The sequence below is a fragment of the Papilio machaon genome, chromosome 23 (assembly GCF_912999745.1).
Source record: "Papilio machaon chromosome 23, ilPapMach1.1, whole genome shotgun sequence".
Classification (NCBI taxonomy): Eukaryota; Metazoa; Arthropoda; class Insecta; order Lepidoptera; family Papilionidae; genus Papilio; species Papilio machaon.
The window spans coordinates 2,114,553-2,136,874 of NC_060008.1; the positions used below are offsets into that span (position 1 = coordinate 2,114,553).

Consider the following 22,322-nt stretch of genomic DNA (forward strand, 5'->3'; position numbering starts at 1 on the left):
CGGACAAAATTTCGGACCAAAGTTAAAGATGAACTTAAGCTAAAGATCGAGCAAAGAGTCAAAGTATAAAAGGTTGACATATGATTAAGCTTAACTGTTACTACATACTAAGTTTGTTAGTAATGGTAATGGTAAGGCCTTTAAGGTTTTCTTTATTTAGATTTAAATAAAAAGCTTATTCGTATTTCATTCATTTTATTATATAATAAATATGGTTAATAATTATAAAGTGTATTATTGGGTTGACATCGTTTTTACAAAATGTTTAGGTTCTTAACATTAACATTTAAATAAATTATAACATGAATCTATATAAATAAAATTGAAATAAATATATTTTATACTAATATACGAGTACTTTTTATATAAATATTAGAAACATACGATTCCTATGTTATACGTATGTTTCTAGTATTTTGTCGGTCCACCATTCGCAGCTATGACGGCATCGCACCTATCTCGCATAGAGAGGACTATGTTTTGACATAAGTCTGATCCTCTAAATGATTCCCAAATTTTTTCACAGTGGGCTACTAGCTCTTCTTTGCAGCGCTCATTTCTACTGTCCCACTTTTGGACCATGAGCGCCCACAAATTTTCAATCGGGTTGAGATCCGGCGACTTTGATGGCCACGAAATCGTTTGAACTTCGCTATGAGACTCAAACCAGTCCCTGACCACGCGCGCACGGTGTATCGGACAATTATCTTGTATGAAGTTAATTCCAGGAAAATCTTCGACGGGATACACCGTGCGCACTGTTGGTAACATTACGTCCTGTAAAATCTCTCGGTATACGTGGCCATTTGATCGCCCGGGTATAAAAACTAGCTCCCCGGGTCCCGCGGAACTCATCCAACCCCACATATTTACTGTTATTCTGCCCGACTGGGTATTTGAAATTACAATTTGAGGAGCATACCTTGTATTATTTGCTCGCCATAAATTCTGACGTCCACATTGATTGGACTTAAAACATTTTTCGTCAGAAAATATGGCGTTTGAAAAATCGAAATCTCTAAACTCTCTAGCGAAACGTAGTCTTGCGGTGCGATGCTCTTCTGTTAATCCAATTTTTTTAGCTGGTGTCCTATTATGGACACCGTTTCTGTGTAGATAATTGCGAATGGTTTTTACCGAGCACTCAAATTTTTGAGCAAAAACTTTTGTAGCAGTGAAGGGCTGCTCGGAGTAGTGTTGCAACATCTGATTTATTTGGGGCTGCTGCGCAACACGCAACGGCATGATTCGTACTCGATCTAACAGCGAGCCTTCGTTCTCGTAGCGCTCCACCCACCGGCGTACTGTAGCTCTCTGTAAAATAACTTTTATATTAAACGAAAGACAGAAAAATTAAAATTAAAAAATATGTAACGTAATATATCTGTAATTCCAACTGTTGCATCTGATTTTTATTTTAGATAATATGTTTATAAATTGATTTAATAAGTTAAGTAAATAAACAGATATTTGTATATTTAACCATTATAAGACAATAGAGAAAGGTCTTGTTATTAAGTCTAGGCTAAAAAATAGTTTTAGATAAGAAGTGTTTAAGTATATAAAAAAGTCAATGTGGTTTGTGATATTTTTTTCTTTTAAGATTTTTTAATTTACCTTGCGTTGCCGGTTATAATTTACATTGGGTTAAGCTAAACCTAAGGTTATAAATATATTTGTATACACATATAAATTTGAAATATTTACGCTGTGTAATCTTTACATTACGAACTTACGGAATTGCTGATATTATGGCTTTTAATTAAAAATCGATATTATCAATCTATTATTACATTATTTCCAAAAACATATAGTATATAGTCTAATATGGCATATTCAAAAACATGTAGTTTTTAGTTTTTGAACGACAACTTGTAACAATCAGAGAACACTAAGTGGCAAGCAGATATAAACGTGTTCAAAGTAATAACGCTAATCAAAAAAAAAAAACCTACAATGAATCAAAGTAATAAATACAGTTCTTATTTATTCAAAAGTTTTGAGTTACATATTTATAACTAATCAATTACGTTTCATTGTCTATAAAAACATATTACTTACTGCAACATTAAGTTCATCCGCTATTTGAGAGATGTTGAAACCTTCCCGATGCAAAACGATGATTTGTTCTCTTTCTTCAGCAAGAAGATTACGCGGCATTATGTTAAATGATTACAAATTAAGTCCAGGGTTCTAGCACAGGTAAACGTAAGGCGATCTATCAGTCCGGAAAACAAGCAGAGGTCACTAATAGGCACAAATCACAAAAGTCCAAAAAACAAACAGAGGTCGTAAAACTTAAAACGCATAACAAAGACAGCGGCAGTAACAACACGCAGGGATGCAGAGCAGTACGCAACTGATTGTTTTTACTATTATCCAGTCGCTTGCGCAACTCATTGCTAACTCATTGGCTATCCGTAAAAAGGGGGCGGAGTTTGTTTCGTTGCACGGTGCAAGGCATATTTTCGTTAAGTGGAACACCGGGAATTTCCGCCATTGTACATTGAGATAAGAATTATTATTGCCTTCAAGTGGAAAATATAAGTAATTGGTATAAATGCGGAACGTGTGAAATAATTATTTGACAGTCTTATTTTTAATTAAGACCTCTTGAATGTGTAACGATTTAATTTTAATATTTTCAACTCTAATTACACTGAGTTTAAGTTCATATTTGTGTAAAAACAGTCCAAAAATACTTTAACTACTAAAGCGTGTAATGTTAGTTCGAATAAATTGAATTTAATAGGAAGTCATCAGTTACAGGAAATAAACTTTTGTCAAACAAGTTAAATAAGTATAAAAATTACAATATTTTTAAATGCACAAACCGGATTATACGTGCATTTTAAAAACACATATAAATTTAACGAGTTGATTTAGTCTTGCACTTTTCAAAGGCGTTCATAACGTTTTGGTTGATCCACGAAACAAAGCTGTCCTTAGACGTAGGGGCAACAATTAATACAAAATATTTAAGACACGGAATGCATTTTAACGCACACTTAAAGTAGATATTCTAAATTTAATTAAATTGAAGATTGTATTACAGTTTTATGATTTGAAACTGACGTACAAATAACGTTCTACACACGTAGTGTTATAGCACATAAAATTATGTCGGATACACACGACACTAATTTGTGTAGTCGTTGGCTGCTAAACTAATATTTAATGTCGGCACACTGACATAGAACGTGCTTCGGACGTTAATTAAACTTAAAACTAATTAAACATAACTTGGACTGACATAAATTAAAACAACGGCCTATTCAAGTTACTGTCAATTACATGTGATCTTTCACATGGCATTTTTCTACCACTTTCTATGAAGTTATTTATACTAATTTACTTAGTTTGTGTTTTGAAAAGTACAAAACATGTTTTTTATACAACTTATCGCCTGCATTATCACACTAATATATTTAGTAAATATAAATAAATAAATAAGTATAGCTAACCTATTTCACACTGGGATAGTGTAGCTTAACAACAGTGAAAGAATGTTTCAATAGGTTCAGTAGGTTCGGAGTCTATTGAATGCAAACAAATAATAAACAATCTCTTTATAATAAAATATAAGTAAAGATTATTCTTACCAGACTGACTTAAAACGGGAATATATTTTGCATTCAGTATGTTATAATTTTTGAGAGTTCGTATGTGTGTGAACTATGTAGCCTAAAAAACGATGGAATCAAATTTTATGCCTAAGTATTCGTTTTTTATTACCCTAATGAAATAGGTCGGGATTGTAGTTTTTTTTAATATTAGCAATAATAAATAAATAATGTTGTATATAAAATTTTCGTGCCACAATGTTAGAGAAACGGCTTGACCGGTTTTATGAAATTTTAAATGCATATTCAGTAGGTTTTGAGAATCGGCTACTATCTATTTTTCATACCCCTATTAAGTTTTTTAACTGCACGCGGACGGAGTCGCGGGCGACAGCTAATCATTATTTAGAATTTTAACGTTTTTATAGAAGAGAAAGATGAAGTTAGTATGTTTTTTGATAACATGTTTCTTTGACCTGTAATAATGCAAAAGCTTTATTTCTATAATGAAAACTGTCTTCGTAATTACTTTGTTACGACTAAAAAAATTATCCCATATGTATGTAACCCTATTGTACATCGGGTAACTAATAAAAAAATAAAGCCATCAAACCTTTTTGTAGCAGGATGTCCTTATACGTGAGTGTGTCAAGTCGCAAGCGCGTCCGGGGCGCGAGCCACTGGCACGGTGGCCGCATACTGAACGTTGAACTGATTACAATTTAAAAAGAAAATGCGCATTCAAACATGTCATACGATGACCACTTTCTTTGCAAACTAGAGATGAATTACTACATAAACATTGGGAAAGATATCAATACATCTAAATCTATATAATATATAAAAGAAAGTCGTGTTAGTTACACTATTCATAACTCAAGAACGGCTGAATCGATTTGACTGAAAATTGGCTTAGAAAAGGCTAAAAAAAGCTTAGAACCAGGAAACGGACATAGGATAGAATTTTTACCCCGTTTTCTATTTTTTATTCCGCGCGGACGGAGTCGCGGGTAAAAGCTAGTATTATATTATATGTGGAGATGATAAGACATCTAAATTAAATAGGAATTAAATAAAGGCGATCTCAAATCATAATACATTTATTATGTTAGATGTCAGTTGCAGATCTACATTTTATCTGGTACTAAAAATATCGTAAGTGTAACACAAGATATGTCGTAAAGGTTGCGATAACCCAGATGTCTAGAAAGCAGCTGTTACAAGGTCGCGCGTAAATTATTTAAAAAACTTATTATAGACACGAATTAATATCCTTAAATATCGTCCCGTTAATATCTTTTTAACATAATTAAATCGCCTTTCAAACATCGCCTGGTGTACGCAGATCTGTGCGACTTGAGTGTGTTTTTACTATTTGTTTTCAATGTCGAAGGACTTGTATAAAATATTGTCATCCCTTTGATTGTTTCAATTTTAAATCTAATTTTACTTAAGAATCAGATTTTAGTTCACAAATTATTATATTTATGCACTAGCTGTCGTTCGCGACACCGATAGCGCGGAATTAAAAAAAAACGTAGTAAGTAGCCTATGTGTTCTTTCAGACTATGTTCTACATCTATTTCAAATTCATCAAAATCCGTTGAAGGGGAAAAAATTCTAGTCTGATAATATAATGACATAGTGTACAATCGTACGGTGACATAAATTGTCATTTACCGGTCACATACTAAGATAGTAATTTTGTACTCAGGATTTACCAACAACTTTGCGAAAGCGTTCGTCCATTGTGAGATAAGAGCAGAACTATGAGAAAAAAATTCTTGCGCAAATACGATAGTAACAATGAAAGTTATCTTAGGTAGAATCAAATAACACTGTCATTATTACTTCATATATGCATTCTTCAATATTTTTAAATAACACCTACAATTTAGAATGACAATTTTAAATAGTAAGAGAGACCAAGGTGTCAAAAAGTATTGTTTTGTTATGAGAGCTACAGATATTGAATGGAACAATACAAAATATCTTACAATATTTTAATTAGTTTTCAGAATAGAGTCTGTTATAACTGATATGTATTTTGAAAAACAAAAAATCCTTAAATAATAATAATGTAATAATAAAAAAGTGCATAATTAAAAATTTGCTATTAAATTGCTGAAGGTTATTAAATTTATTTACTTTTAAGATTTTTATTGTTCATTTTATTTGATTAAAAACGAAAAACACTATTTGTATAATCCCCGTAAAAAACACTGAAATAAGCTAACAAAATCATTGTTTGTTACAGAAATAAACGAAAATGAATACACGGAAGGATTGAGATTAAAAAGAGAGGAAGTTCCAGCAAACAGGGGTGAGTAACATTTTAACAACTAAATATTTAATTTCTGTATAAAATTCCTATGCTTGTTTAAAAAAACTGATTCTTATAGTTTTGATTATTTTTAATGTCTTGCATTGCCTGTGTGTGTATCTTAATTTCCTTTATTTTCTTCTTCTTTAATATAGTTTTATCGATAAGTATTTTACTAAGATAGAAACAAATTGACAATACTATTATGAACTCGTAAATAAATAATATCAATAGCGTAAGGTTATTAATATTAATTTTAAAATTATAACTAAAATATATTTGCATGGAATTCCGTTGGTCGTGTACATACGATCCATAATTCTCAATTGTTTGTTGTGCATATCTTTAGTTCAAAGAATATATATATTTTTCCCACTTAATAATACTTCAATTCGGTGATGTCAAATGTTTCTGTCTTTTTGATACTGAAATGTTCGTTTTCGAAGATGATTTAAATATTTTTTATTCATACTTTTTAAGTATTATAATACATGTACTAATCATCACCACAAACGTACATTTCTTAATGTTGTAAATTAGTGCTAACAGTGTTTAAATTGCATTTATATTCTATTAGTTTCTAAATACTATATTCTAATTTATAGCATTATTAATTATATGTTTTTTCTTTCTCTTTCAAATCTAATCCCCGGTCGTGGTCAACGTATGAACTCAAATGGACCTTGTAAAATAAATCGCACCCTAAACCCATCCACGACTCGACTTTACGTTGACAATTGACGACAAAGACCTGACAGTCCTGCTCGTGAATGACCAGAATCGAGACTACAATACGAAGATTGGCAGATACCACAGCGTCAAACCTCTTATTGGTTTATTGACATCTACCGCCAGAACTTTCATCCAAGACGGCGTTACAACTGAGTTTGCAACGCAAATCTTAGGAACGACGTTAGATAATGGTCGTATATACGCACAACTTCTAACGAAATCATCACTAGTTCTATATAATAAGCCATCAAATGTTGACGATCCTTTTATTGTACAACCGACACGTGTGCACTCCGCTTTCGATGGGGAATGGAACGTAAAACAAGACTTAGGTATTATAGATCCTGATAAGTTTATCTTAAAGAATACTGATTACTTAGCCCCTAATAGTAAAATGGACATTATCTATGCTAGTAAACTTGCCAAAGAACCTTCTGTATTTTGGAATTCACCAAGCGTCACTGAACCTCAATTAGATAACCAAATATTAGAGGAGCCAACGGGGCGTAGAGTTCAAGCTTACAACGAAATTCCTAGATATGAAGTGTATAATTATCTTGACGGCCCAGCCATCGAAAGCGAGAAAAAGTTTGAATTTATTGTAAAACCGTCCGTTTCTGACAGTGTGAATAGTTTTTACCGTCAAAGTAAGGCCTATGAACCAGTTGCTGACTCTGAAAGCGTTAGTTCTAAGCAACCGGAAGAAACTGTAACTGAATCTAATGTTGTCAAAGTTAAGCCCGATTATGATTTACCCACTTTTACCATTAAAAACGAGTTTTCACCAATATTTTACTATATTGATAATGTCGAATCTCGTAATCCTTCACAACAACCAACTTTACAAACGAAAACACCTAAAAAGTTGTTCGGACAAAAGAGTGAACCTAGACCTAAGAAGACATTTACTTATGAAGGTTTCGCAGATTTTACAACTGTAGTCGGTGATACTGTCATAATATTTACGCCTAATACTGAAACAAGTAGACCCCCTAATCCCGATGAAGTTAACGTATTTCCCTCGGCAAAACCGGTAGATAAGCTAGCAACTAAAATAACTTTTCTTTCTGCTGACATACCCGTGGCCACGGCTACGTATAAAGCACATGAGATGATCGATGCTACAACAATGACAACCACTCAATCAAGTAGTGAAGAAAACATAACGGAGCAACCCGTTTACAATGACGAAGAAAGTTTGAAAAAAGTTTTATATGAGGTAGATGATAAAATGTCACCCACCGTAAGCGTCCAGTACAACAATGGTTTTGATTTTAATATGGACGTCATTCAACCTTCTGAAACTTCTTATACCACAACTGAAAGCACTAGACCAATGGATGATTTGGAAAATGTACCTTTTCAAGAATATGATACGAGAGCGACAGAGCCACTAAGTACAATTCAACCGTCCACTACAATCACAGAAGAATCGAAAGAATCCGTTGTAACTGAAAGTGGTATAAAAGAAGCTTTCACGAATTCTGCAGAAGAAACAGAAAATACTGCAGCTGAAGTTACAGAGAAAATGGATGAGGCAGAAGAAGTAGAGGAAGAAGATGAAGAAGAAAATACTACTGAAGTTCCAGAAATTTACACTACAACAGAAAGTGGGCACAGCGATGAGTCATTTGAAGATATTGAAACTACAACAGAAACTAAACATGATAGTCATGAAGATGTTTATTGCACTGATGGATTTGAAGAGCAATCGACAATGACAACAGCTTATAAAACTTTAACATATTTAACGACTTATTTCATACCATTAGAAAATACAGATACCACAACTTCTGTGGAGTCAAATATTGTAGTTACGAGCGATATTGGGTATCTCACGAATCTTGTATGTAAAACAAATATCAACATTGAACCAACGTCTGTTGTATCTGTCGAAGTGAAAAATACTGAACAAACTAATTTAGAAGCACCTGAAGTAGTTACTGAATCTAATATAGCGTCTCCGTCACAGGGTGATACAGTTACTGAAAGTCCAAAAACAACGCCTATGGAAAAAGAGATTTTGACAACTGTACAAGGAGAAGAAACTGAACCCGAAGTTGATGATGAAAAAGATGATTTTGGCGATAGTGTAGTCAATGATAAGTCTCCTACAACTACAACGGAAAAAGTTTCCACAAGTCATATTGAGGTGTCAGTAAGTACTGAAAGTACTCCTACCGAGAAACCAGTTGTAGAGGAATATGACGATGCAAAAATTTCTGAAAATGAAATTGATCTTATTTATAAGACACTGTATACGACTTACACATATTTGACAACTTTCTTTGGTGATCAAACAACAAGTGTAGCGAGTCATAAATCTGTAGTTACAAATATTATTACATCCACGGTCGATCTATCTAATTTAGATCCTTCTCTTCTAGGCGCTTTTGGCGAGGATTATATTGCACCTACAAACGTTGCAGTTGAACAGTCAACACAAGGTTTTGCAATCAATAGCATTATTGATTTAGTTAAAAACAAAGACGTTATTGAATCAGTAGAAAATGATGGTACATACAGTTCTCAAACACCGACACCATCCTTAGGTGATGAAATTATTGGTAGTATTAAGCCAGATGCTGTGAAAACTTATTTTACAACTTACACATTTTTCACCACGATTTACGTAGGCTCTGACGCAAATGTTTGTAGTAGGAGTGAAATACATACTAATTATGTTGGTCCAGATAACTTGATACCAACCAAAAGTAGTCCTTTAGTAATTGAAAATACGAGGGCTCAATTTGATTTTAGAAATTGTAAGCAAATTAAACGTGATCAAATTTCTCAAGAACCATCTGATAGCACAAATATTGATGAAAATAACTCTCAAAGCTTAGATGATTCTAAAAAAGGCATACAACCAACACCTATCGAAGTTGATATGTTGTTAAGTATAGAGTCGAATCCATTAGAATCTGAGAACTCTTATGTAACCGACTTTAAGTCATCCTCTTCCAAGGGTGAGAGAAAGATAATAGACAACAACAATATTATTTTAGACGACCAAATAAGCTCAGAAAGTAACATTGAGGAGATTCTTCCTTCACCTACACTATTGTTACAAACAAGTTATACGACATTTACATATTTTACAACTATGTATATAGGAAAGGATTCCAGTAGAGTGAAAAGTCGTTTAGAAACAATAACTGATGTAGTGACAGAAACTATCACCCCCAATCTGGAACCAGAAGAGGATAGCAACTTACCCATTACTTACTATACGACATTTACTTATTGGACGACATTATCTAAGGACAAATCCACAACAATCACTAGTCGAGAGGAAATAGTTTCAAATGTTGTAACACCGACACCTCAGACGACTTCCACAATAAGTCCGATAGACACAACACCCATAGATGTTGATAGTGTTTTACCACCAAAAGAATTAGAAATAGGATTAAAACCTTCAGTAATAGATGAAAACTTAGAACCAGATGATGGTAAAGCTACGTTTTACACAACATATACATATTTTACAACCTTCTACGCTGGAAATATATCTCAAATCAGAAGTAGTCTGAAAACTGTAACAAACATTGTGGAAAACTCCCAGGCCGTTGAGGATAACCAATTAGGTCGCAAAGTAGGCGGTGTTCCAGCAGATAAAAATCTCATTCAAGACAGTGGTGATAAGCCTCATACGTCTTTAGTTAAAGAAGAAATTCAACCAACTAAAATACCTGATATTTCATCTGTTTCGTCTACAGTACTTTTGGGTACTTACATAGATAATTTATATGCTGAAGTTAAACCTCCAGAAAGTAGTAAAGTTCCAGAAGAAAGAAAAATATTGTTCTCGCAAGTTGCAGTTATATCCGGTGATTCAACTATTGTAACAAGTGATAACAAAACCCTGCAAGATATCCCAAATACATCTACGACCACAACCACAACTACAACATCGCCGACTACTACTACTACTACTACGGAGGAATCGATAATTAGTCCTTCACCAGATATAATTGAAAGTTCAGTTGAAGAGACTACTACTGAATCTAAGCCAGAGCAAGAGGAGGAAAATGATTTTGGTTCGAAAAAGAAGGGTCGTCTTACGTTTACAACTAAAAAACCATCATTTACCCCAGTAATTATACCATTTGCGTCAAGAAATAGACCAACGTTTAGCCCCAAACGAGTACCTTTATTAAGTAGTGCTACCACCATTACCCGTGCTGATTCTACACCAACTATAACAGCAACTCCTACACTGAAATCAGTTCGACCATCAGGTTTTGGTGGTATTAATAGAAAGCAATCTGCTTCACCTGTATCTCCCGGGCGAAGATTTTCTGGCCGTAGTAGCGGCGTAAGCTTATCTGTCAATATTCCGTCTGCATCTAGGTCTGGAGGTTTTGGAAGAGCAAGTATACAACCTTCCTCGAGAAGAACTGGATTTAGATCTAGTTCATTAAGAAGCAATAGTTTAGACTTTGCCAGTAGATCCGCAGTACCGAGAATAAGGCCTACTGCTTCTTCTAGATTAAGAAGTAGCAGACAATCTTCAACTTTATTCCTCTCCACTAATGAACAAAATGAATCTGAAACCACTCAAATAGAAGAAAATGTAACGGAGTCCTTGGATGAAGTAACAGAAACATTGTTAAGAACAACAAATAATCCATTATTGAAATTTAGAAGACCACCTATTGCTAGACAACCAGGTACAGCAATATTGCCCCGATCAACTACACCGACAGTAAAAAGGAGTGGAAACCTACGCGGTAGAACAACAACTACAACAACAAAGCGCACCACGAGACGTTCAACAGCGAACCCGTTATTATCTTTACGTAGACAACGACCAAACTCTCTTTTCCCGAGAAGAAATCTATTCAGGCAACCAGAACCAGAGCCTGAAGAAGAGATCAGGGAAAATGAGCAGAAAGTAGAAGAGGAAGAAGAATTATTGGAAGAGGAAGAATTCGAAGAAGATAATGATTATGAATCATCTGACAGGAAAGAACAACAAGTTGCGACCCCATCAACACTTGCAACTAAGCAAAATAACATAGTACAAATTAGACCTTTTGCCTTCAGAAGGCGAACAAAACGACAAGTTGATTATGCAAATAGAAAGTATAATAATTTTAGAAGGCCAGGGATAAAATCTTCTTCAACACGTAGACCTGAACCAGAACCAGAAACAGAAGCTCCAGCGCCCGCTACTCCAAAACAAAAAATAAGTCGTTACAATGGTCGAACATCAAAAACTACTACAGCTGCTGCGCCTAAGTCGTCATCTAGACAATCTTTTATAGTTCGTGGTGAAAGTCGAACTTCAAGTACAACATCTGCACCAGCATATAGAAGAGGTAAAGCTAGACCGTCCTCAAGAACCACCACCCATTCCTCTAGACCAAAAGCACCGAGACTGTCTAGTAAGAGTTCCGACAGAACCAGGCCAGGTTCATCGCGCAGTTCTACAAGTAGATCCCGTACTCGTACTACTACTAACAGAGCATCAAGCAGACAACGCAGTTCATTTGAGAATTTAAGCGCGGAGAGGCATAGACAGGACTCTTACAATAATCTATTAAATGACGGAAAAATTACCATAACACATCAAATTCCTGTTGAAGTTACAGTACCAGTCGTTAATGGTAAAATTACTGAGTACAAAAACCTTTTATCGGCTAAACCCAGTACCGAAACTTTGTTGTTAAACCAAATTTCTACATCTATTGGGCCGCTAGGTAATCAACAGCTAGTCCTTGCAATTGAATCAACTGAATTAGCTGACAACGGTGCTACTAAAGTAACAAAATACGTTTTACATGAGACGCCAACAACTACAGTTATTTTTACACCTACCACTATTAGAGGTCGGAAAACTTCATACTCACATGTCTTACCCAGTACAGTGTATAATGTAGAGCCGGTCGTTCAAACGATAAGTCCTGAAATCAATGCAAATGTTCCTTTGGCCAATCTGTTACTATCACAACTTTTATTGGGTAATCAACAACCTGCATTAAATCCACTTTTGGCTTTACAAGGGCAAGCTTTGTTACCACAACAACCAGTTGTACAAACACCTGTCACCGAGTACAAAACTAGAACAACAACTTTCGTTACAACAGTAACAGATGCTAGGGAAACTGTCTTACCTATTACTTTTAAAGGTAAAGCTATTCTCACAACGATTGTTGATCCAACAACTAATGTGATTACCGCTACGGAATTCGTTACCGATACTGTGGTAACTACGCCAACTGTACTTGCGCCGCCTCCTCAATTAAATTCTTTATTGCTACCTTTTCTATTACAACAGCAACAACAGCAGCAACAACAACAACTTTTGTCCCTACCCACAGCTAATCCTCTATTAGGTTTAGCACAACCGGACCTTAATCTGTTGCCTAATAACAATTTGAATTTAAATAACGATATTTATAGTAACAGTCCTAAGCCCAATATTCTCTCAGATCTGACCAGTAATGAAGACTTTTCAGAAGACATTGAAGAAAGCGGTGAAGATACTCTTCCTCCCCCACCTCCGCCTTCCTCATCTTCACACGTACGTCACAGAGTAAGGACACCTAAGCCCAGTCCACCAAAAATGACTAGTGTTGTAACACTATACGTTTCTGGTAAATTCCCTGGAGAATTCAGTACCGTTCTTTCTACTGTCGTATCAGATGATACACAAACAGTACGAAAACGTGAAGCTATTTACTACGACGACGTTCAAATAACGTCTACTCTTTTACCATCTATTGATCATCTCTTAGGCTCACAATCTGATATTTTGGATAACGGAATCGCTTATGATGAAACTAATTCATCAGTAGAAAGTAAAGGCGAAACTCAGAGCCTTGAAAGTATAGTCGGAAAGATAAGTGATCACATACGATATGACGCATCACCAACTTACGTTGTAAAATTGGGAAACCCGTCTTCCATAAGAGATAGAGAACAGACATTAGTGGACGATGTCTCTTGAACTCCAAACAACTGGTTAAGTGTGTATCATAAAACATTAGTTATTTATTTATAATGTATCATAGTTAGCTATGAATAGTGCCTTATAGTTTTAGTTTTTTGTACAATTTAACGAATACTCTTACATTAGGTACAAAATGTACATACTTTAAAATAAAATTTGTCATATTACTCACCAAAAAGGTTTTCTTATATCGTTACCAGGTTTTGACTAATATAACAGTTAATTTTGTAGGTAACAGTATTGTTTTATCACTGCCTAAGAATAAGTGAACTTGTCAAATTTAATACTTTATATGTAATTCTTATAATACTCGTAATAATCTTGCTTCCAATTGTAAATTGCAAATTACGATTTAAAGTATTAAATAATAAAATTATAATAAGGTTTTAAATGGTTTGTTTTATTTTTGTTACCTCAATACTTGAATTACGACAGTGCAGTTGTGAACTAAATTTTGTGTTATACGTGATGAACCTTATCAATCTCAATTCGAATGAGGCATATTACGAACTGCTTGCAAATTAGCAACTTAATAAATGGATAATTTCATTATGTAGACCAATAAGCACATTAAACAAATAACTCTATTGAAATATCAGGCTACATAACCTAAAACATAATCTGACATTATGACGCAACTGTTGACTGATGACCTCACAAATGACTAGACATCTGAAGATTCCCGATGACCTCTCACTGGAGGGCTCCAAAATCCACATCCTGAGATCATCCAACTCCAAAGGTGAGTTTTATTTATATGTTAAATTTAATATAATAGATGCTATTAAAAATCGTCCTTAGAACATTACTAATTTTATAAATGATAATTTTTAGATTAAAGGATGGATGTATGGACGTTTCTTATCATATAACTCCAAAATGGATGAACGAATCTGGATGGAATTAATAACAGATATAGATTAGTCCGGAATATTTTTTTCTTTAAAACGAACAATTTCTATTGTATATCAACTACCTATATTTCTTTAGTCGTCACCATTCACTAAATTTGTTTTATTTTTGTTGGCATTGAAATATTTTTAATAGCATCTATGTAGTGTAACTGAAAATAAGGGCTTCAAATTAAATTTTACATGCATGTTTGTATTATATAAAAAAAAAGTAACCACACAATAGAAAACTCTTGTACTTACGGTCAAAAATAACTATTATTAGCCTATAATTATTGTATTTGTAGATAGCCAAGAAACTCATTTATTTCAGAGCACATTTTTTTTAACAAAATGCATGGATTTATAGTGTACATTAGTAGTATCTTAAATAGTATTTTCTACTGTACATACTTGTAATTGTTTGTTATATATTTAGATTTATATAATTATATTTCTAATATATTATATTTCAGCATTTAATACGAATGGTATAGTATTTGATAATTCACCATGGAGACCAGGACGTGATATGCCGATGGAACATCGGGAAATTCTAGAAGATGAAAGGAAAATAAAGAATGTAGCCACGAGAATCATGTCGAATGGAGTTGAAGTGTTAGTGAAAGACAAAAGTACAGATGGCAAACAAGATCCGGTAATGATAATTCATTTAAATTTAAATTTCAAACAGCCACACTCATAATCATTTAAAAGTTACTTTAGTAGTCCAATGTTGATTTCTCGTACTACTCGCAATTCTTTATTACAAGTTTTTTTAGTGACTATTAGAAGTCTCTGAGTGCGACTGTGTGTGTTATGCTAACTCATTATTAATCTAAAATTCATTCATTCTTTATTCTCAGAGAAAATTTAAGTTCATTCATATCACATCTATGAAACCACCGAAATTTCATACGAGCACATCATTACCACCAAACAAATCATTGTTAACATCAGCTGTGTCGACTGTAACGAATCTACAAACGCCATCTATGTATCCGATACAACAACTAATGCAGCACAATTACATAATCAAGACATGTATGACAACTTACACATACTTAACAACAGTAGTACAAAATAAACGAAGTGCTATATCAACATTTGAGACAATAGTTTCAGTGATCACCACAGAATCATTGACAAACATGTACGCTTCAGACTTATTAGGAGATTTGAAGCCGACAAAAGTAAGAATTTAGACATTTTGGGAAATCCTAGTAAAGGTACCCCCGAATGCTAAAACCCCCATTGAAAACCCTGGTGTGTTTATGTCAAATGTCAAAGGCATTTGAAATGCCATCCATAGACTATATTAATATTCTTACCTTTGTAACATTGGTTAATCTCTCTACTAATGCATTTGAAGTTTTAACTAATTGTCCTGGTTTATACAATTTTACATTTTGTAGGAACATCATAACATAGTACATTAATGTAATGCATGTTTTAGAATCCCATTTAGATTATTTAATTATAGTTACTTTTATTGTTTTATATATTGTTTTTATTCTATTTAAATAAAGTCAAGTACACAATAATACGCTTAAAATTCAGTGAACTACTAATTCTATCGAGCCTTAATTTTCATTATAATGAAAATTACAAAATTATTTTAAGTTATTCAAATATTACTACAAACAACAATAATATCTTAGCTATAATAGTCTTCAAAGATGTATAAGAAATAATCTGACAAGTAGTTAAATTTCTATTTATAGTTATTGATTTGTACTAAGAAATTTTTAATTTTTCAGCTTAAATTCATGGAGATTAAAACCATACAACCATCAGCACCAAGTACTATGTATGTTAGTGCTTATACAAAAATTGATAAAAGATTTGATAATCAACAAGGTGATATTCATAATTTTGATTTAATACAACCATCTGAAGTCGGTCAACCATCATGTTCTACATCCTGCTCATGTAGTGATACAAAAACAGAAAGCTTAAAAACAAAGTATACAAGTTCGGCTCCAGAGACGTATAATACAAAAGCAAGTAATCATGACTTCGTTAAAGTAGAAGTACGACCAACACAAAAGGAATCAGACAAAAATAGTCAGTATAATATGTATGACTCTGAACATAATGTTCATTCAGCACCGACCGATAAAATAGTAGAAAAGTATACAGAAGTTATCAATGATTACTCGGATGAAAAGGATTCAAATTCTATTAAAGAAAGTGATTTACTTACTAACGAACAAGCTCCAACAACATCTAATACAGACAAAATATCCAACAAAGAGCCAGAAAAGAATAAACCAGATAAATCTCCAAAACCAAATAAAAACAATTTTATTGTAGCTGATCTTTTAAAACTAGGGTCTTTAAGTATAAAAGGATTATCACAATTAGCACCTGTTATTGAAAAGATGACAGATACGTTTATGAAGAGACAGGACATTAATAAAACTGCGACAACAACAACTACAACAACCAATAAGCCAGCAAAGAAAATAACACCTTATATAGCTAACAAACGAGTCGACAATGACATGGAATTTAAACATAATAACTTTCCAATTTATATACCTGTTGATGAAATGGAAACCTCTGAATCACAAATAGCATTTACAAATGCAACATTGCATCAAAACTTTGCCTGGGCCGCAGAATTCAAGCAACCAAAAGCTAATAAAGCGCCACCAAAAATAAGACACGAAAGTCCTTTAGTAAATGGAGGCATACCAATTAGTCCCGGAGAAATTATTACTGCAAATTCTGATGTAATTGTCGGTAAACCGGCTGTCGGTGGGCCATTTACATTGGGATCAAGTGGAATGAAATTACAGAATCCTGTAAACCCTCCACCGATTGACAATTATATGTCAAACAATGAACCTTATTTGGTTGCTGCAAAATTACCTTTAGGTGACGGTGCGTTGATGCCAACGAAGGCTGATGACTCATTTGATTTGAGACCTCCGGAACAACCAAAAATAAAACCTAAGCCGAATAGAGAACAAAATAGGTTACCTAATTCTAATATTAAAAATATGTATTCAAATAATAAAAATATCCAGTCATCTTTATTTAATCAACAAAACATCTCAGATCAAAAGAAAGATTCAGCAATCGGTAGTCATGGTATGTCCGCCTTTTTGGACTACATTCCGTCTTATTCAAAACCTACTAGTAAATCACCTCTTGAGCATCATGTTGATTTTAGACCTTTTAACAATGGTAATATAAAAGAAGAAGTACTTGATAACAATCCCAGCTCCTCAGAAATAATAAGTACAAGTGTTACAACCGATGGAGAATATGCTGTTTCTATCAGTCCCGATTCAGTGAACAAACCGTTTTTAGTAGATATTCAACCTTCAAGAGTAGCAAATGTTATTATTCCCCACGGGAGTTCAACTGCTCTGGTTTTTGCTGGTTCATCAGAACCTCATAAAACTGGAGAATACATCGATGATCCTTTGCCGTATCCAGAACCAGGTTATTTTGGTAGTTTTAGTATAGATGCACCTCAAATGACTAACGTCCATAATGTTGTTCCAAATAATAACCAGTTTTTGATAAAACCTGGCAATCCCTCTTCAGTATCTTTGAAGCAATATCCATCTACGCAACAAGACCATCATTACAGAAGCGATGGAAAAGTTAAATGGAAAGATAATAAGCGGCCTATCGGTTTAAATAACTTACCACCTCCCGTTAGCACTCAGGAATCACATCTTTACGTAGGTCCGCAGGTTGTTTATAATCCTGATGCGTATAGGGGAAGTAATCAAAAAACAAACTTGAATCGGGAAAATGACAAACCTAAAAGTGGAAAAGAGATAATTGACAAAGAGTATGAGAACTACTTAGCTGTCCCACCGCCACCACCACCTAAAATGCATGTTAATCATGATAATCGTTTTGAAAACAACAAGCCTTACAATCAACGTCCCGTGATTCATACGCAGCCTATTCAAGATATGAAAGTTTTTCTAAATGTTCAACATCCAGTACCAAAAACAACAAATAACGATCGCATGCCTCCTAAGGTAACTTCAGAAGTTTACTTTGCAGCTCAAGCTCCAAATACTAAGTCGACATCTACATATACTATTCAGTTACCACCAACAAAACCTACTTACGGAAGACCTCAAGGGAAACTACCAAACAATTATGCGCAAACAAGTAAAAATAATCATACTTTCATCGCACAAACGTCTGGTTTACCTCTGGGTACAGTATCTGCGCCAAATTTGGATAATAAATCACAATTGCATGACAATAGAAATGACAAAGTTAAATTTAACGCAGCGCCTAATGTAAGAGATAGGGATAAAACGATACAAAGCTTAAGTTTTACCACATCTAGTCCAATAAGTACACCTACATCATTACCTCAATTAAATACTGATATACCAATCGGCAGCAATATTGTTATAAGAGTTGAAGATGATCCATCAAGATTTGAAAGTTCACCTATACATAGTAATAAACAACCGAAAGTTACTTATAATAACCACGATCATGTACATTCGGAAGTTCTGTTACAGAATAACCAATGGAATAAATCACAAGTCGATAAGGAATTGACATACGGTCGCCCAATCAGTAATGATGATATTGTTGAAGGACATTTTAAGAAAGATGTCTTCCCATCTCTGCCACCATCTTTGAATAGTCACGCGAATTTCCCTATGATAAATGATCATATAATTACCAAACATGACTTCAGTTCGAAAAATACGAACAACGTGGATAATAAACAGAGACCGGCAATCTCAAAGCCAAATACTCCAACAAATTCTCACGGTTGGTACTCGGGCTCATATTTCAATGAGAACAATTTGAAAAATATAAATAACATACATATTGAGGTAACAACCAGAAAAGTGATACCAATTTCCAACGATTATAATAGCGATAACATACCAGATTTCGGACACAAAATTGCCAGCATAGGAAAACCACCAGTATGGCAGGACAGTCAAGATTTTACAAGTTACTTAAGTATAGGTAAACCATTTTCGAAATCGCCAGAATACATAAATTCTAGTTTAAGTACCCCAACCACTAAAATACCATCAACTCGCAGACCTAATTTGCCTTCAAATATTGGATCACATCAACCAGCATATGACATACCAATCAGAGACAATAGTCACGAAACTACTACGATTAAAACAAACAATAAACTACAAACAAATAAAATTAAGCCAGTTTATGAAAATTCAGAGGAAATATATGACGGAGAAGATGAATTTGAAAATAATGAAAGTGAGGCAGACGGAGAAGTTAGTTTAGAATCTATGAAAGTGCCCGTCATAACATCTTCTAGCGAAGCAGATATTTCTCACAACTTTGGACCCTTACAACACAAAGGTCATGGATTTGTACCACAAAAAAGTGAAAACACAAATACAAAAGAAGACTTTAATGCGGGCACTCAAACAGAGAAGCCGTTTGGTTCCTTTAATAACAGTCAAGGATATAAGTCTAATGAAATAAAACAGATTGATTATGACAGAAACCCGTCTATGAAACCAAGACCATTTACAATGAATACTGTTATACCACTTGACCATCAATTACAACAACCACACTGGCAAATAAATCAATTAATGGAAAATTCTTCTAACGCATCAAATGAAGATAAACTAGATTTGAATATAGGAGAGGAAATTGGTACATCACAAAAGCCGACATTGAAAACAGATAATAAAAATTATAATAAGAACCGCGAGACAGAAAAAGACTCAAGAATAACAACAGAGTTAAATAGAACAAAGGTCGTTAACGAGACCCCGAATATCATAACGTCTACAGTGTATATCAAAGATAAAAAACCTTTAATAGTAGAGGTAACAGAAAAATCAAGCTTGCCTACCTTTACAATTAATAGTGAATTCAACAAATCTCAGACAGATGACATTATTAATTTATCACCTCCCCCTCCCGCTTTCGATTTTAATTTCAAACTGACAACAAAGGATGAGATTATAATGGGTATGAGTCCACCACCACCGAGAACACCATCTTTGGTAAGACCTACACTGAGACCACCTCTTACTTCTCGACCGATTTTGCCAGCACGAACACCTCCTCCTTATAGAGCGTTACCACCCAGGACATTACCACCTAGAACAGCACAGCCCAATAAGCGACCTATCAATAAAGAAGAAGTATCTACTTATAGGCCGACATATGATATAGTTAATAAGCTGATTCGTCCTAATATTAATCGCGATCAACCATCATCACAATTACTGCCTCCTCCAATAGATTTGCCATCCAAAATAGTTCAGATTTCAGAAATGGAAATGCAGCCACCGCCTGTTAGTGCATCTTCTTTAAGTCCTGATGTTGTTTTCCCAACACCTGTTTCAACAAGTTGGTTAACTTCAACTGGTATAGATTTCTCTTCAAAATTCAATTTTGCTCCAACTTCAATACATTTCCCTCGTCCTACTAAACCTTCTAAAGTCGTAGAAATATCTGACGTGATTTCATCCGAAAACCCCAACTATTCAGTTTCTTACGAAAGCGAACTCTCTATTGAAAATGTGGATAAATCTAGTTCTAATAACAATGCTAACCAAGGTTCACATTCACAAGAAGCGGACATTGATATGAGTTATGAGTCTTCTGCTTCTTCCGAGGAATTTGAGAATCACGAAAATCACACATCTTCCTTCGGATTAAATAAAAAGACTACAGAAAAAGTTAAAGTTGTTTCTCCAATAAACAGAAACAGAACACGCAAACCTTATCCTGTTCGAACTGACGACAAAAAGGTAAATACCGGCAAGACTAGATTGCCATCTAGACCGTCAATTAACATAACGCCAAGCAGGATTTTGAATAGGCCTGAAATTTTATATCCCCCTAGAGTGACGCCAAACCGTAACGTCGTAAGACCAATGTCTTCAAGACCCGTGGTACCTCTGGCAACACCAATATTGGAAAGCTCTGAGTCCTCACTTGCTGATGATTTCATAAAACCAACAGAAGTTTTAGAACAGACGCAATTACCGTCTTTACTACAACCTGGAATGAACACGTTAATAGAAAATACCAACACGCCAACTGCATCGTTACCTAGCGATACTAAGATCTTAAGTAGCCAATCCATTCACCACGCAGGTAATGAAGTAAAGATATCAGACGACATAATTCCAACTAAAACTGAATTTAAGACTACAGTCGTTACTTTAACGAAGACTTTATCAGAGCCGCCAAAGACGGTCTCAAGTATTGGTTATGTTAATTTAACTCACACCTTAACTGTGACTCATACAAAGACAAGTCTCGTAAGCCAATCAGAAGGAGCTGTAACCCAGACTTTAGTTGTTACAAACACACAAACATCAACTATTGTTGATGTCGTAACTAAAATACAAACAGAAGTACAACCTACAACAATAGTAGAAACGGTAACTAAACACATACCCATACTACAAGTCCAACCAACAACTGTCAAAGAAGTTAATGAAGTGACAAAAACTAAATTGGCACTTGACGATATTTCGATGTCGTCTGAGGAAAGTGAGAACTTCATAATAAAAGATGCAGAAACTACAGAGAACATTCAAAAGATCGATCACGACGGAGAAAATGATAATGATACATTCTTTGTTGTAATGAACAAGTCACAAAACGGTGGTAAATCACCACCAATAAATACAGAAATCGAAACTGGTGATTATGATATTACGAGAAATGAGCAAGTGAACAGTAATGGTGTATCACAAGTTCTCTTTGGTGAAATATTACTAGCCGGAACCCCATATCTGGAAACTTCAAATGTTCATCCTTCTGGTAAGATACAAATTGTTAACATGCCGTACTTATATATAGTTAGTAAGTCTGTGTTAAAACTGTAACTGTATTTTCAA

At 34.3% G+C, this 22,322-nt stretch overlaps 1 protein-coding gene across 4 annotated transcripts in view; it reads left to right on the top strand.

Annotated features, from left to right (window-relative positions):
* Positions 1 to 22,322, top strand: part of LOC106720021 (mucin-17) — an 81,123-nt gene that overhangs the window by 52,592 nt on the left and 6,209 nt on the right. The window contains exons 2-5 of one of the 4 annotated variants that reach the window (XM_045683666.1): positions 5,821 to 5,886; positions 14,946 to 15,127; positions 15,336 to 15,662; positions 16,230 to 22,245. In XM_045683666.1, the coding sequence (XP_045539622.1) occupies positions 5,821 to 5,886; positions 14,946 to 15,127; positions 15,336 to 15,662; positions 16,230 to 22,245 (6,591 nt within the window). Of the gene's footprint in view, positions 1 to 5,820; positions 5,887 to 6,635; positions 13,750 to 14,249; positions 14,322 to 14,945; positions 15,128 to 15,335; positions 15,663 to 16,229; positions 22,246 to 22,322 lie in introns of those variants that run through there. The other 3 variants (XM_045683667.1, XM_045683669.1, XM_045683668.1) reach the window with 3 other exon arrangements.